Here is a 16,656-nt window from a genome sequence, read left to right on the forward strand (position 1 = left end):
GATTTCAAAATATGTGTTTGGATTAAGCACACAATAGGTTTGCATTGTCCCTAAATTCTGTTTGTAAATGTGTAGCATTCACTTTAGGTGCTTCCTATATTTTAATGCTCATTGAGAAGTGAAATTCACAACTGATAGGCACCCCTCAAGTCCCACATGCCCTATTTTAGGAATGTGAGAGAGTTAAGTGGTGCAGAAGGCTTGTGCAGGCATTCTGCACAGGAATTAATTTAATTCCTTGTACATTCTGCTAAAGGTACCCTTTTTATCATTGTTATTCACGTATGTAGAACTTCTTTGTCTGTTTCCTATACATGTATATATTTGTGTTATTTAAAAGTGCAATCATCTCTGTGTCAAAAGGGCCTAGCAAACAACTTGAAATATGAAATCCGCTGTGTTCTTGTAACTTAAGGGTATGGAGTACTACTTTAGACATACGTTTCAGTCTAAACACAGTACACCTTTCAGTCAAATCCTGAAGTGCTTACAAATGTTTAGCCTTTCCACCTTTCCTAGACCTGAAGAAGAGATCTGTGTAGATGGAAAGCTTGTTTCTTTCACCAACAGAAGTTGGTCCAGTAAGAGATATTACCTCACTCACCTTATCTCTATTTTATACAGGCCTTATTCTGGCAAAATGGCCATTGAAGACAATGTGCCTGATTCTGATCTTGATTGTAAACTAATAACTTCACTGATGTCGATGGGGTTACTCTGTTGCAAAAGCAATGCAAGTGAGATCAGAATCAAACCCAGTTGAAGTTTTCCTGCAGTAAAGACTGAGTAGGGACTTCAGGATTTGTAATAAGCATGGATATAAATATATTGTGTACTGTACCTTTAAGAGTTAGAGGCAAAGATGAGGCATTTAATAAATCAACAGACAGAATGTAATTATAAAACGATAAGAATAAAATCTCTCTTTCCCTGTACTCCTGCGCTGTGAATAAAAAAATACACAGCAGTAAGAAAGCAGGAGACTTTCACTGAACATTTTCATTTTAAGATTAGAACTAAGTCTCCAGGGATTTGTTTTTCTTCTGTCAGTCATTGTTCTACCAGCAACATATAATGTTAAATACTGGACTGACAGAAACCAAATGGATTCACACTCTATATGAAGCTTTTTTATTTTTCAGTATAAGCACAGCTATTGTCCTTTAGATTAATTGTTTCTTATGCAATCAAATATTTTAGGGTATGAACTAAGAAAGATTTTAAAAAATGAGATGGAAGAGTCAATTCAGGGTGAAGTAATCAGTTCAGACCTAAGCTTATCTAGCTTACACAGAAATGTATACACTGATAAAACAATTATTTTTAAATTTTAAAATATTTAATAATTCATTTATAGAAAAAGAGGGAAAAACCTACAATGTATATGACTGCTTTCTGGTTACACAAACATATACATGTGAATTTAGATGAAACCCTAAATTCAGCAACCCTGGACTGTTGCTTTAAATATGAGTAATTATTATTTTTCTTCCACTTTACACAATGCTAAGGCTACTTATTAATTTTTGTCAGTCGACTTTCAAAATGTTTTAAGAGGCATGATGATTTTAAACTTAAAAGAAATAATGCTTTTGTGTAGTCAATTGTTTTCAAGCATGTTCTTATTTCTGTGTTTGACATGCATTCATATATGGGTTCTGTATGTCTCAAAATGTTGTTGTAGGCACCGCAGAAGTTATTCTGCATTAGTAGGGATTCATTCTGAACTCAGCATTCTCATAGAATCCTAAAGTACCCGAGAAAATTGGGTCCAGTGGTACTCGTCTTAAAAAGCCATAGCACACATGTGAGAACTTAAAAATCATTTTTTATTAAACCTCCGTTAAATCAGTCAGCAGTATTTGCTCTGCAAATGTTATTGAAGACACAGGGATGTTTCAGTAGACACATCTCCTAATAGGTGGTGATGCTTCAACTGAAATCCTTCAATATTTTGTTGTTGCCCTCAGAGATGATAAATAAAATCTACAGAGTGCCACACATGAGGATTTATTGAAGTGTTTATAAAATATTTTCTTTTTGAAAGCTTGCCTGTTTGTGGCAGTGGTTCTGTGTGGTTCTTCTCTCACAGAGAGACAAGGAAAATTATCCTTGGAAAGTTCTCCCATGAGCACTGCCATTAATGCAGATTTTAAGTGGGGATAAGACAAAGGACTTGGATTTAAAGAAAAAAATCAATGTTTTTTGCGGTTTGGAAAATTTTGGTTCACTTTTTTTTTAATTCCCCATTGCATCAACCACTGCTCTTCCTTATTCTGTTTAGACCAGGAAGAGAAGTGCCAAAATACTTGAAGAGTGAGATTCCTTGTTCTCGTGGTATTTCCTATCCAACACGAAACCGGAAGTATTGGAAATCTCACAAGTCAAAGTATTTTTGTGATGTTTCCAAACTCATTTTGTAGACTCAGTTTGTTTAGATGGTGTCCATAAGGGAATCAGACCTTTTGGTGCTCGGCTGAACCTAATTTACAAGCCTTTTGAGAGTCACACATTATAAATTTGGAATATATTCAGTAAAATATATGGCATTATTATTGAAAAATTATATTGCCTAACTGTGCTGCAATGTTTGGAAAGCCTTACTTACCATTACGCAGTGCAGGTGCCAAGTAGTGATGAGTTGGCACCTTCAGAAATGAAACCGAGTGAAGTCCATTGCAGTGTCACTCTTCTTAGCTAAACCCTGCTAAATAGTATGGAAGACAGATTATTTTAATACCACTGATGACCACAAAATAAATATTAGTACACATTAACGTACATATGTACTTAAGTAGCTAAGGTTATTACAATTGTCATTATCACTAAACCAGTTTATGTTGAAAATGCTGGAGGATAAGAGAAATGAGTGTGTTTGTTCCAACATTGAGCTGGGTAAGAATGGTTTTGTGTTGTGCCCATATTCATTCCCTGTACAGATGCATAGCATTTACTGATTTATTTGACAGCAGAGGTCCCTAGAGGAGTTTGCATGAAATGTATTGATTAAATAGGATATTAAAGGCCTGATCCAAAGCCCATTGAAAGGAATGGGCCCCGTTGACTTTAATAAACTTTGTATAGGAACCTAAACAATTATCCTAAATGTTAAATATGTGAATCGGGCATATGTTTTTGATAGAAATTGGCTCAGATTGAAACCTTAGATACAAACCATCCAAAATCTGGGAAAGTTCAAATCCAGATCTGAACTTAATAGCTCAGACTCTCTCTCTACTTTTACTGCTTATACTGTATATATAAGCAGTAAAATAAATAAATAAAAGGTGTTATTTAAAATGTCAGTTTCATGCACTGTATGACTTTGGCCAGGGACACTAAAATAAAAATATGATGTGTCAGGGTCTGACTTAAGTTACACTAACATAAATCCAGAGCTATTCTTGATTTCAGTACAGTTATTCAGGAATTACTGGTGTAACTATGATCAATATTTGACCCTATATCTTTTAAAGGTAGTGCTTAAGTAGAAATTTAAGAAAAAGAGTAATTTCATTGTCAAGTGAAATGCCTTTTTTCATTCTTAAAGACAGGGTATTTTAAAAAGAGGGTAGCTGATGTTTATTTGTAATCAATATTATATTTTAAATATTAATGTAGATGATATTTGTGAAATAAATATGTAAATATTTACATTTGTTGTTTCTAGTAATTTATTTGTGTGTTGGTAAAGTAGTCAAAACACGTTTTTTGTGAATTTACCATCCTGAAACACACAAAACCCCATGAATTCTACTGTTTTCCTTTATGCAAAGCCAGGAGTGCCGGAACAAGGAGTGCTAAGGGTGTGGCAGCACCCCCTGGCTTGAAGTTTCCATCATATTCAGGGTTTACTGTTTTGTTCAGTGGTTTTCAGCACACATACATATACAAATTATGTGAACGCCATGGTGCAAAGCCTTTTCAGATATTTATAATGTAACTTTTCCTTTTTCCCAAAGGAATACACTTTGGAAGTAAGCAGACAAAATATGTTTGTAGCTTTCCTGTCATTATCCCTGTAGCTGATCCTGTGGATTGAAATTCTGCTGTACAGTCTTCACAGAGTCTAAGGGCCACCTTTACTCACATTGACTAGTACCTTACTAGGGGAGCAGTCCCTTTGATTTCTATGGGATTTAAGGTAATTTTCAATGACAGTAAAGGTGGCGACATTGGCCCCCTTCACGTTACTGGCCATAGCAGTTTATGGTACATCAGAAATATAGCACCCTTCTTACAGAAAAACTCATAAATTGTAGGTATAGGCTCCTTTTTAAAAGATGAAAATATTTAAATAACTGCATGAATGTTTTTCTAATGCTTGTAATACTTTTTTAGTCTATCCATTTCTGCGATTTTCTAAATGTTATTTCATTTTTGATTTGGGAGAAGATTAGTAACTTCTAGAGACATGAATGAATCTGAAGGAGCATTTTATTGCTGCTTTTTTGCTTTGTGGTTGGAATGCAGTATTTTCTCAGATTTTTTACTTAACTCATATAACTGTGAACATGTAATTAATTATTAGACAACCAGGAGATATTTTTCTACTAACGGCTTTTGATTTTGTTGAAACGTCCCAAGTTTTTCTAGGGCCAAATACTGTAGATCTTACTCGGAATTCAGTGGAAGTTTTGCCTGGTAAGGACTGCAGGATTTGGTTTCCAAACTCTATAGGTGTTGCATTGTTTCTGAATAGCTTTAAAATTCTGCTAGGGAAAAAAAAGGGAATATTCCAGGTAAACAAAGTGGCTGTAACAAAGGTTCCATTACTGCCTTTTGTGTCTACAAAGAGCAACAGGGGTGTCTCTCAAGATTTTCTTCCTCTCGTCTTTTAAACTACCACTAAAACAAAGTACAACAACATAACATAGACATTAAATTAAAACGAGGGATCTTCTTTAATCCACAAAACCCAGGAAACAGTTAGCCTTCTCTCTGGATATTGAAGGAATTGTGATACTTAGCATCATAGCTTTATTATATCCCCGGAAGTATCTAGATACAACAGGAAACAATCAAAGACAGTGTCCCATATGGCTCCCAGTTAAGCCAATGCAATTGAGACCAGAGTAGGAGGTTTCTTAGTGTGGTGGATTAATTAAACCCTTTTCATAAATTTTACATCATTATTAATCTGTACATATAAAATATGCATATAAATGCACAACTTTGATTGTACTTTTTAAAATGAATAAATAACTGAAATATTAATATTTTCTAAATTAAATGAATTGTACAAAAATATTTGGGCCATATGGTTCAATCAGCTTTTTAACAATTCTCCCCATTGATCCAAACGGAGAGTTGTTTATAAAAAATGATAGAATGATATGGCTCTCAGTTTAGTGGAATCCTATAGTTTGAGTTATGGCAGAAAAAGGAGTTCAGGTTCATTGTTAAGCTGTTTCATGGTATTGAGAATGCTACAAGGTAAACAAAAAAAAATAACTACACTAACAGACCTGTTTCATTCATGTTCTCTAGTGATTACTAAATAGAAGTTTTCAGCAAAACGTTTTAGTAAAACTAAATAATTTTTTCCCATACAGACTTTTCTAGTTCTGTTCTTGTGTCTGCTGAGGAAGAAAGAATCGAAAGTTACAGCAGCGGCCTTCAGTTGTCTGATAGAGATAAAACACTTGAATTTATGCCTGAAAATTCAGTTTACTCCAGTAAATTAGAGATGAAAACGGAAGAGGGCAGCGTCCCGGTTTTCCTCAAACATGTTTCTAATGTTGAAACAAGTCTAGGAGATGTAGCTAGACTCTCAGTTACTGTTACTGGCAGTCCAAAACCTAAAATCCAATGGTTCTTTAATGGAGTGAAGTTAACCTCTTCCACGGATCACAAATTTGTATTTGATGGTAGTGATTATAGTCTTATCATTCTCTATACAAAATCTGAAGATGAGGGTGAGTACACTTGCATTGCCAGTAATAAGTATGGAGAGACTGCATGCAGTGCCTATCTAAAGGTGAAACCAAAAGAGATTGGAGAAGTCTACAAAAAATCGGTGGTAGAACTAGAGGTGAAGAAACCCTTAGAAAAGAAAACAAATCCCTCCCCCCCTTGCTTTGTGAAGGAAGTGGAACCTGTTCAGTGTGTTCAAAGTCTCCCTGTTGTATTTGAGTATACAGTGCTTGGAGAACCTGTACCCGAGGTGCAATGGTTTAAGGGAAGCCACCAGATTTTCTCTAATGTATACTACACTGTGGTTCACAATCCTGACGGCTCAGGTTCATTAACGGTCCATCAGTGTCAGAGAGATGATGGTGGGTTATACACCTGTAAAGCCATAAATCCCCTTGGGGAAGCCACTTGCTCTGCAGAACTGCTTGTACTGGACACCGCTGCTGAGTTTCAGTATAAGGAACAGAAAGTAGTTCAAAAACATCTTACGAAATCGTACAAAGAAACCGTAAGTGAGCTGACTACCGAGTCTCGTTTATATGCTGTTAAATTGCCAGGTGAGGGCGGGCAGCGGGACCAGCAAGTGTTGTATACAATCGGGACAGAGGGCAGGACCTCGGTACATAGCGAAGAGGTGGACTCGTTGCTTGAGGTTTCTCACTCCGCCGCTAGCATGCAGCAGGAGACGGTTCTTGCTCAGCAAGCTGCAGTGCTGGAGTCTCCTGAGGCTGCCGAGAGCCTCGATGTATGTCCTCAGGCGGCAGAAACGGGGGTTTCAACAGCAAAGCAGCTTCCTCCAGCAGCTTTCACTACGAATGAGGTTCTGGAGCACCCGAGCGTGCTGGAGCCATGTCTGGAGCCAATGAAAAGCCCGCCAGTAACTGAGTTGCCTGGTTCTGAACTCCAGGTGGGCCCCGCTATTTGTTTGCCAGTAGTAGAGGAAAGCGGCCAGCAGGACAAAGAAAAGGAACTGCAGAGTCACCCCCTGGAGAGGGTTGCGCTGCAGGCAGCCCGAGAAGAAAAATCGACCTTTCTCTCTGCCGTAGCTGAAGAGCAGCGTGCAGTGACCGCGAGCACCGCGGTGCCTCTCCCGAGCCCAGGGGCGCAGGCCGGGACCTCCGCCCGCGAACTCCAGCAGCTGTTACACACCGCCAGAGTTGGAGACATCCAGGAGCTGCCTAAAGAAACTTCCTTCGCGCTAGAAACGCCTACGCGCCAGAAGGGTCTCCTGGTGCTAGAAGGCGAGAAGAAGGAATTTCAACTGGCCTTAGCTGCGGAACAGCAGCGAATAGGCGAAGCTCACGCCCAGGAGCTCGGCGGCCTGGATTTACCTGCGGAAGCGAAACCAGTACAGGAGTCGCCAGCGGAGTTACACGTGCCTATGACTGATTCCCAAAGGATGTTTCTAAAAGAGGGCCCCTTTGCTGTCCCGTCAGCAGCTCAGCAAAAGGGGTCATTGGTCCAGGAGAGGGTTGTAAAAGCTGCTCTCGTTACAGAAGAGAAGCAGCAGCTCGCGGGTGAGCAAGCGCAGCAAGTCCCCGGACTTGACAGGACAGTAACTGTAGAAACCCGAAAGGAAGGCGTAAAACTATTGACTTTGCCGGTGGTACATGGGCAAACAACACTCCCTAGAGAAGGGCATTTTAGTTTTGTGGCGCTGCCGGAGGATCGAGCAGTCTCTAGGAAAACCCCAATGTTGCTGCACGCGTTAGTCTCAGAAGAACAAAACCCCCTCCCTTATGAAAGCACTAGTCAGTTTCCTGCCCCGGATCGGGCGGTTAGCATTCAGCCTGTCAAAGAGCCCCCTTCCGCCTTCCGTCTCCAGACAACCCAGTCAGAGCACGTGTTGCCCAAGGAAGACATGCTGGCTTTTCAAAAACCTGTATCCCACGTGGCTTTCCAGAGAGAAGAAAAAATGTTAAATCGGGCAGCAACAACAGAAGAGAAGAGCGGGTTATCTGCGGAACAACTGGAAGCTTTTCAGAGCAGTGCCGGAGGATTACACACCACAGCTACAGTTGAACCTCAGCTACCGACCTGCCTTACCATAGTGGCTGAGGATATACCTCTGCCAAAAGAACAAATCATCAGCGCGGCAGAAAAGGAGCAGAAAGCTGCCCTGAGAAAAGAAGACTCTCAAACAGTTATGCAGCTATCGAGCGTGACAGAGAGCAGGGCCTTGGACCTGGGTCATGTTGAGACACTTGAGGAGATTCAGACGGTGAGCTGTGAGGTGAAATCTGAACCCGGATTCCTTTCAGAATCTGCCTGCACCGAGGAAGGAAGTGTTCCGCTAGAGAGTGCAAATATGCTAGAAGCCGCAGAACACGATTTTGCTGCGAGAATTCAAGAAGGACAGTCAGTGAGGTTACCATTAATACTAGAAGAAAAGCAGCCTCTCAAGGAAGAACATGCAGTCGAACTAACGAGGTCAGAAACGGGAACTGTAAAGGTAGAGAAGCAACCAAAGGAGACACTGAGCGTACATGAAATACAAGAAAGAGAAGTCCTTTCCAAAGAAAACCACTTTGTTGTTCAAGTTCCCAAGGGTTGTAGCTTAGACATAAAGACTCAGATCAGAAGTGCCCTGAAAGCTGCAATGACTAGTGAACAACATCTCTTGTTTTCCGAATGGTTGAGTGATATACAAAATATTGAAGTAAAGACAGTGAAAGTCAACAAGGAACCTAAATATACAATGTGCACCTATCTTATAACCACAGGGAGTTCCAGTCCCATAGAAGTAACAGTCTCTCTAGAAGAAATATACCCTCAGATAGTTGGCTTGAAAACTGAACTGAAGGCTGCTTTGTATTCGATTATTTACGAAGAAAAACATATTTTGATCGCAGAACAGCCCAGAGCTATGTCAGTGATTGGGCCTCAGAAGTTGTTTATCACGCATGCACCTTTCTCAGAAATCTCATCTGCTACTGTTGCTGATAAGCCAGTGCAGCAGGAATCCGCGAGCCCTATTTCTCATGCGCTGGAGCCCCAGCAGGCTGAAATAACCACGGAATCTGAAGCGCAGCTGCAACAGCTTTTGTCTGCTCGAGCCGTCAGCACCGTTGCTGTCAAAAGTCAGATCAGAGATGTCGGTTCAACCGCAGTCACTGCCGACGTTGCTTTAGCAGCTGTGCCATTGGAGAAACCAGTGCAGATACTGGCAGTGAAACAGAAAAAAGAAGAAATATCCGAGGAAGATGGTGGAGAGGTTCTCATAACTCAGGCAGGGAAGCCAGAGGACAAGCTATTTAGAGAAGATTATCCCGTCATTCACCGAAATCTTGTAGACACTGTTGTAGAGGAAGGTGATAGCTTAAGTCTTATATCAATTATAACAAACGTCAAAAAGGTAAATTGGTATTTTGAGGGTAAACTAGTGTCTTCAGGCAAACAGTTCAAGTGTTTACAAGATCATGATACATACACACTAGTAATCAACAAAGTACACACGGAAGTGCATCAAGGAGAGTATGCCTGTGAGGCACTGAATGAAGGTGGAAAAACAACAACATCAGCGAAACTCACAGTTGTAAAAAGAGGTTGGATTATGGGGATAAAATATTGCCTCCTAATATTCACTAATTTTCTAATAAAATAGAAGATATATATCTGTATCTCCATATCGATATGGATATGAAAAGTAATTAGACTTCATTAATGTAATCACAGAACTAACCATAGTTTCCCCCTGTTCTTTCTCCACTTCCTGTGTCCTTTTTGACATTCTGTCAATTATTCGTTTTTCCTTCCCACTTTTTTTCCTAAAGTAATTCGCACTTTTTCACTTGTCTGTAATACAGTTAGTTGCCTTTTCACTTTCGTCCCATAAATGATAAAAACCCGACCCTGTGTAATAGTATCGTCTATACTTCTGCTTGCATCAGAATTTATCAACAGCGCATGCAGCAACTCTTTCATCCCATTATCCACAAAGCGGCGATCGGTTTTCTTGTTTTTATCCTTCTCATCATTGCAATAGGTCCTTAAATCGTTGCACCATTTTTAGCAAAGTTTCATACACTTCTTCGTTTCCCACTGTTCCAGTACAACGTGGTATATTTCTATATCACATTGTTACGCATGTGCCTGGTAGTATCAGCTCTTAGTCCTTTTTCGGATTTCATTACGCACTGCAATGTAGCCCATTCACTAGGTTTAGCACTGCTTATAGTCTGCTTTCATCGTTGACAGTCATTTTGTTTTCTTTACAGTCACTTTCCTTGGATTGCTAGTAAATCACCCATCTAATTTCAGCTGGTCACTTCATTAACAGTTATTTGGGGTACAAATACCCATGAGCGGGTATTCGAATTAATTTGTACTTCCAATTCTTAGTTGCACCCATACTGAGGAGGAGACTCGAGTCGCAGGAAGTAGCCGTGAACCACCTGGCCAAGTTTAGCTGTGAGGTTGAGACTGCTCCTAATGTCCGATTCCAGTGGTATAGAGCTGGCCGAGAAATATATGACGGCGACAAGTATTCCATACATACCGCGAAATACGTGTCCACGCTGGAAATCCCAAGACCTCAAGTAGTTGACTGTGGAGAATACAGCTGCAAAGCTTCCAATCAGTATGGCAGTGTAAGCTCTACAGCTATTTTAACGGTGACTGGTAAGTACGGCATCTTAATGCTAATTTTATTTTTGCATTAACATCCTCCGATTGTTTCATTGCTTTATCATTTTAAAACACTTATTTTAGGATTATGAGTTGTTATATTGCACACAGGCCCAGATATTGTCCTTTTATCCGGCAGGCGTGAAGACAGAAAATAATTGAATTTTGTCAACACCAAGTGTCAGGGATTTTTGTTTCTTTGTTTTTTCTTTTCTTGTTTTCTGCATCCAGAGAAGGAAAAACCATCTCGCAGTTGATAATCGATTCAAAGGATTTCGAGACGTCATGTGGTGGGGAAAGGGGGAAAAATCCACTTTAAACTGAGAATATGATTATTTATAAAGACATAATTTAACCTCCAGATGATAATTATAGCTGGAGATACATTTTTAAAAGTGCCAATTAATGTGTTTAGTCACTGTGGTCTCTGAGCTATCGAGCAAGAATTCAATGTCTTCAGCTCTGGGAGAATAATTTCAAATTATTTTTAATATCTGACATCAGTCGTCTTGAAGATTTGTATCGAATCCAGTTTCTTCGATGTAGTGCTCAGTATATACTTACGTTAATTCTTTTTCTAGTTGTACTCTGCTTTATTTAATATTCCGGCGCCGTGCTCGGGCAGTACTTAGGAATGGTTGGGTAGAGTGATCTTGCAATGAATAAAAGATATTTACAGGCATTCTCAATTTACGGGATTTTATGAACATCTCAAAAACACACATTTATAATATCTTCTAGGTTTCCCCCTATATTTTGATGCGATCTAAATGTACGGGGGGTTTGGTTTTCACTTTCCTTTCCTTATTGGATCAGTCATTACTTGCTAAATTATGAAAGCAGCATAAATTATTAACAAAATCACAAGCATTTGGCATTTTGGCCAGTTTTGCTAAATGAAACACTGGCTTTTGGATCTACACTCATCATTGCTATATATCGGTCCAGACAATCAAAATGTTTTACATTCTTATCAGTTTCTTTATTGTTCAACCCTTAGTTTAAACTAATTTGAAACGTGTGTCCGAAGACAAACTATTCTTCTTCTTTTCTCTGCCCTTGACGTACATAAAGACAATAGTGCCTTTGGTGCCAGCCCGGTATAACCATGAAACCATTTCTTTTTGCAGAAGCGTTGCCTCCAACCTTTCTTACCAGACCCGAATCTATCACTACTTTTGTGGGTAAAAATGCCAGGTTCCTGTGTACCGTGTCAGGTACTCCAGTGATCGACACGGTGTGGCAGAGAGATGGCGCTGCCATCTCTTCTTCAGAACATCACAAGATTTCAACCGTTGATAATAAGCATATTTTAGAGATTAAACATGTTACAGTAAACGACAGAGGAGTTTACACTTGCAAAGCCTCAAACAAGTTTGGAGCTGACATCTGCCAGGGGGAAATGATAATTATTGATAAGCCACATTTCATTAAGGAGTTACAGTCGGTGCAGTCTGCTGTCAATAAGAAGATACGCCTGGAGTGCCAAGTAGATGAAGATAGGAAAGTAACAGTAGCGTGGAATAAAGATGGGAACAAAATACCCCCAGGCAAAGATTATAAAATTTATTTTGAAGACAAAATAGCATCACTTGAAATCCCCCTGGCTAAACTTAAAGATTCAGGGAATTATGTATGCACGGCTTCGAATGAGGCTGGAAGTAGTTCCTCTTCTGCAACTGTCACAATCAGAGGTAAGAAAGTTGCTCCTCTACTTTGAACATTATATTTCTTGAAATAGCTATTAAATCAGCGGGCTAGAAATTCAGGCGATAGAATGCATAGGATATTGTCTAATTCCACTGAGAGGTAAACTGTTCTTAGTCAGTCTTGCTCTCAGGATTCTGTGTTTAGAGGATACTGTATGTACTCCGTGTTCCTGTCTTTATTGAACCTATTTTGTCTGTTATTAATGAATGTTCCTTTTTAAGCTCTCAATGTATTCCGTGTCGCCTAATATTTCTTTTTACCAAGAAATTCTTTAATTTATTCTTGGGTTTTTAATCTTTCTTTCTTTGTTTAAATAAACATGTATTTTCATCAAGAAGTTATTTAGTTTATTCCGGGGTGAGGAGGATGTGGTCTCTCTTTGTTTTACGGTGTTGTTTTTTTTACAGGAATCACTAGAACTGTGGCTTGGTTGAGATTCCTGTTAGCACCTCTAAATGTTAATGTGTTTAATCAGTCTTTCAGAGCTTCACATTTCAGGTTTCTTTCTTTCTGAAATCTTCCTTTAGAGCCACCATCATTTTTGAAGAAGGTGGATCCATCTTATTTATTGACACCGGGCGAGTCAGCACACCTTCAGTGCAAAATCAAAGGGTCTCTTGAAATCCAAGTCACGTGGTTCAAGAATAACAAAGAAATTAGAGAGAGTAACACGTACAGAATGTCGTTTGTCAACTCTGTAGCTGTCCTAGATATTTCCGACGTGAAAGTTGAAGATAGTGGAAGTTACTCTTGTGAAGCAGTTAATGATGCTGGCAGTGATAGCTGCAGCACTGAAATAGTTGTCAAAGGTTTGTTCTTACAATCACTGGCAATTTTGTTTGAGAAATGACTTTCTGTTTTGGTGTCAGTAACTAATTCTTTATTGACGCTTTAATACTTTTATAGAACCCCCTTCTTTCATCAAAACGCTTGAACCGGCAGAGATAGTGAAAGGAACAAACGCTACACTTCAGTGTGAGGTTGCTGGTACTGGACCATTCGAAATTAGCTGGTTTAAAGACAAGAAGCAGATTCGCAGTAGTAAAAAATACAGATTGATTTCTCAGAAATCTCTTGTTTTTCTGGAGATCTCTTCCTTTAATAGTGCAGATGTTGGTGAATATGAGTGCGTTGTAGCTAACGAAGTTGGTAAATGCTTCTGCGGTGCAACGTTCATATTGAAAGGTCAGTGAGCAAAAGAAAGCTCTTTTAACATACTGTAGAGGTAGAAAAAAATCTCTCTTAAAAACTTGTTTCTTAATTGTTTTCCCCCTATTTTCTTATTCTCTTTAATATACTATTATATCTTGTGTGTATCTGCCATCATGCTTCTGAATTTGGAAGGGAAAGCAGAAGACAAATTTTACTAGAATTGCTATCAGTGCAAAATCTTATGCTAGGCTGCAAGAAGTGACAGCAATGCAGTTACCATTCACCCCCACCCACGTGGTGACTGAACACGTTATGTCAAGTGATGTGTTCAACCCTTCGCTTATCCAGCTTGGAAATGCAATTCCCCCCCATCCCAAAATTTCCCTCCTGATCTAGCTAATTAACCAGTGTATTGATGCTATATAATGAGCAAGTTGATTTTTTAAAATAACCATTAATATGCTGCATCTAGGGCTTGGGAAAGATGTAGTAATAAGTAAGTTTTTTTTCTTTCGAAATAGAACCACCATCTTTTATTAAGAAAGTCGAAAATGTTACTGCACTTGTTGGAGACACAGTTACTTTACAGTCCGTTGTGAAGGGGTCCTCTCCTATTTCTATAACGTGGATGAAGGGGAAAGACATTATTAAAGAAGATAACAAAGTCAAAGTGACCTTTGAAAATGGTCTTGCAACGCTGCAGATCACGGGTGTCCAGATTAGTTCTGGTGGCAAGTATACATGTGTGGCGGAGAATGATGCAGGAAGTCAAACGTGTTTTGGAGAATTAGCAGTGAAAGGTCCGTGTAGGAACACTTTAACTTCGCAGCATTTTACATATAATGGAAAGCGATTCCATTTTGACCCTAATAACAACTATTTAATTCTGTTATAGAACCTGCCCAAATTACTGAGAAACCTGAGTTGATTGAGGTGACTGCAGGAGACCCAGCAATTTTGGAATATACTGTTGCAGGCACTCCAGAGTTAAAAACGAAATGGTTCAAAGATGGCAAACCGCTGGCTTCCAGCAAAAAGTATAGAATCAGTTTTAAAAATAACGTTGCCCAGCTTAAGTTTTATACCGCCGAAATGCAGGACAGTGGCGAGTACACGTTCGAGATTGCAAACGATGTTGGACGCAGCTGGTGCACCACCACGTTCACAGTGTTAGGTTGGTATCTTGCTCTGTGCAAAGGACAACACCTTTCAGATTTAAAGCCCAGATGGGGCAGAAATCAGGTTACATCTTGAAATGCTCATTGTACGTATTGTTTTTTCTTTGTTGTGTACTGAACAGACCGAGCCATTGCTCCGTTCTTTGTTAAACCATTGAGGAATGTTGACAGCGTAGTCAGCGCCTCCTGCCGCATGGACTGCAAAATCTCTGGCTCCCTGCCAATGAGTGTTTCGTGGTTTAAGCATGACGACGAGCTAACTACCAGCGCCAAATACACAGTAGTGTTTGCGGAAGGTTCTGCGTCTTTGGAAATAAAACATCTAGACACGAACGATTCTGGCATTTACACTTGCAGGGCCACAAACTCCGCGGGCAGTAAAGACAGCAGTAGCACTTTGGTTGTAAAAGGTTTGGCAGATCGTTTTGTATTTTCTTCTTGATGTGTCATTTAATGATTCATTCTTCCCCACCATGCAGGTTACACTTCTTACTCTTTGCAATTATTTCTTTTAAACGCCCGTTTAGAGCTACCCAGCTTCATTGTAGAACCAGAGTCCCAAGAAGTAGCACCCGGATCGACGGTGCGTTTGAAGAGTTCCTTAAAAGGAACGCCGCCACTCACAATACAATGGTTTAAGGATGCCCGTGAGCTGGAAACCGGCGGAGCCTGCTATATTATGACTGAAGCTTTAGCGAGTTACTTGGAACTCTACGCTGTAAAGCCGTCTGACTCAGGGGACTACACCTGCAAAGTCAGCAACGTGGCTGGTTCAGTTGCGTGCAGTGCAAACTTGTTTGTGAAAGGTTTGCATTTCCTTTCTTATTGAGTTGTTGGGCTGCTCTCAGTCACACCGGCGCAGCCGTCAAGGGGCCGGTGAACTGAGAAGTTAGCCCATTGTCGCCTTTTACACTCTTCACCTCTTTCTGTATTCTTAATGCTTATCTTAAATCCATAGAACCTGCTACCTTCGTCGAGAAGCCAGAGCCATCACAACTGTTAAAGACAGGTGATTACGCGCAATTAGATTGTCAAGTAACTGGCACCCCTCAGATAAAAATCACCTGGTTCAAAGGTGACCGAGAAATTCAGGAAAGTGCCAAATACAAGATGTCCTTCGTGGGCTCCAAGGCGACTCTCAAACTTATAGGTGTGGCGATTGAAGACAGTGGGGAATATGTCTGTGAGGCCAAAAATGATGCCGGCAAAGATATTTGCAGTAGTGTTGTCACAGTCCAAGGTTTGTGTCAAATTTCCCCGGCCCCAATTCCTGCTCCAAGTTCGTTGCATCATTAAGAGGTTCCAATGCTTAATTAATACAAACCACAATCTCTCTCTTGTGCTATAGAGTCACCTTATTTTAGCAAGGAGTTTGAGCCCATGGAAGTATTGAAGGATTCTGATGTTGCTTTGGAGTGCGAGGTGTCGGGTACGCCTCCCTTTGAAGTATTTTGGTTGAAGGACAACAAGCCTGTCAGAAGCAGTAGGAGGCACAGAATAAGCATTGAGGATTCATTGATTAGCCTCCACGTTTTCAGGTTTGATGCCTCAGCTGTTGGTGAATATCAGTGCAGAGTAACTAACGCGGTAGGAAGCTGCGTCTGCAGCGCTGGGGTGACCCTAAAAGGTTGGTATCAGTCGGGGAAATAGAGCTGAAGTATGTTCGTCTGCCTTACACCGTTCTGCCCTCCAGCTGACATTGACCAAGAGTCTGTTTTTTCTCCCGCTAGAACCCCCGCAATTCGTGAAGAAGATTGAAAACATCAGCTCTCTGAGAGGAGGCTCCGCTGTGTTTCAGGCCGCCTTGAAGGGCTCTTTGCCCATCACAGTGTCATGGCTGAAAGATAACGATGACGTCATTGAAGATAACAATATCAAAATGACCTTTGTGAACAACATGGCCACTCTCCTTGTCAGGTCTATTGAAGTGAAGCATGACGGGAAATATTTCTGTCAGGCTAAAAATGATGCGGGAATTCAAAGATGCTCTGCTTTACTAACAGTGAAAGGTTGGTTCAGCACTGAATGTTTTCGAAGAATTAAAACTATCGCACATTAATGTGTACGGTGAATA

The 16,656-nt window shown here is 40.1% G+C and overlaps 1 protein-coding gene across 1 annotated transcript in view; it reads left to right on the forward strand.

The window, feature by feature from the left end:
* TTN (titin) overlaps window positions 1-16,656 on the forward strand; it is a 308,951-nt gene that overhangs the window by 56,508 nt on the left and 235,787 nt on the right. Inside the window, 11 exon segments of the mRNA XM_030580102.1 lie at window positions 10,258-10,536; window positions 11,673-12,236; window positions 12,780-13,061; window positions 13,159-13,437; window positions 13,926-14,204; window positions 14,300-14,578; window positions 14,705-14,992; window positions 15,110-15,388; window positions 15,541-15,822; window positions 15,931-16,209; window positions 16,313-16,591. Of these exon segments, the coding sequence (XP_030435962.1) occupies window positions 10,258-10,536; window positions 11,673-12,236; window positions 12,780-13,061; window positions 13,159-13,437; window positions 13,926-14,204; window positions 14,300-14,578; window positions 14,705-14,992; window positions 15,110-15,388; window positions 15,541-15,822; window positions 15,931-16,209; window positions 16,313-16,591 (3,369 nt within the window).

The sequence above is a fragment of the Gopherus evgoodei genome, chromosome 11 (genome assembly GCF_007399415.2).
Source record: "Gopherus evgoodei ecotype Sinaloan lineage chromosome 11, rGopEvg1_v1.p, whole genome shotgun sequence".
Taxonomy (NCBI): domain Eukaryota; kingdom Metazoa; phylum Chordata; order Testudines; family Testudinidae; genus Gopherus; species Gopherus evgoodei.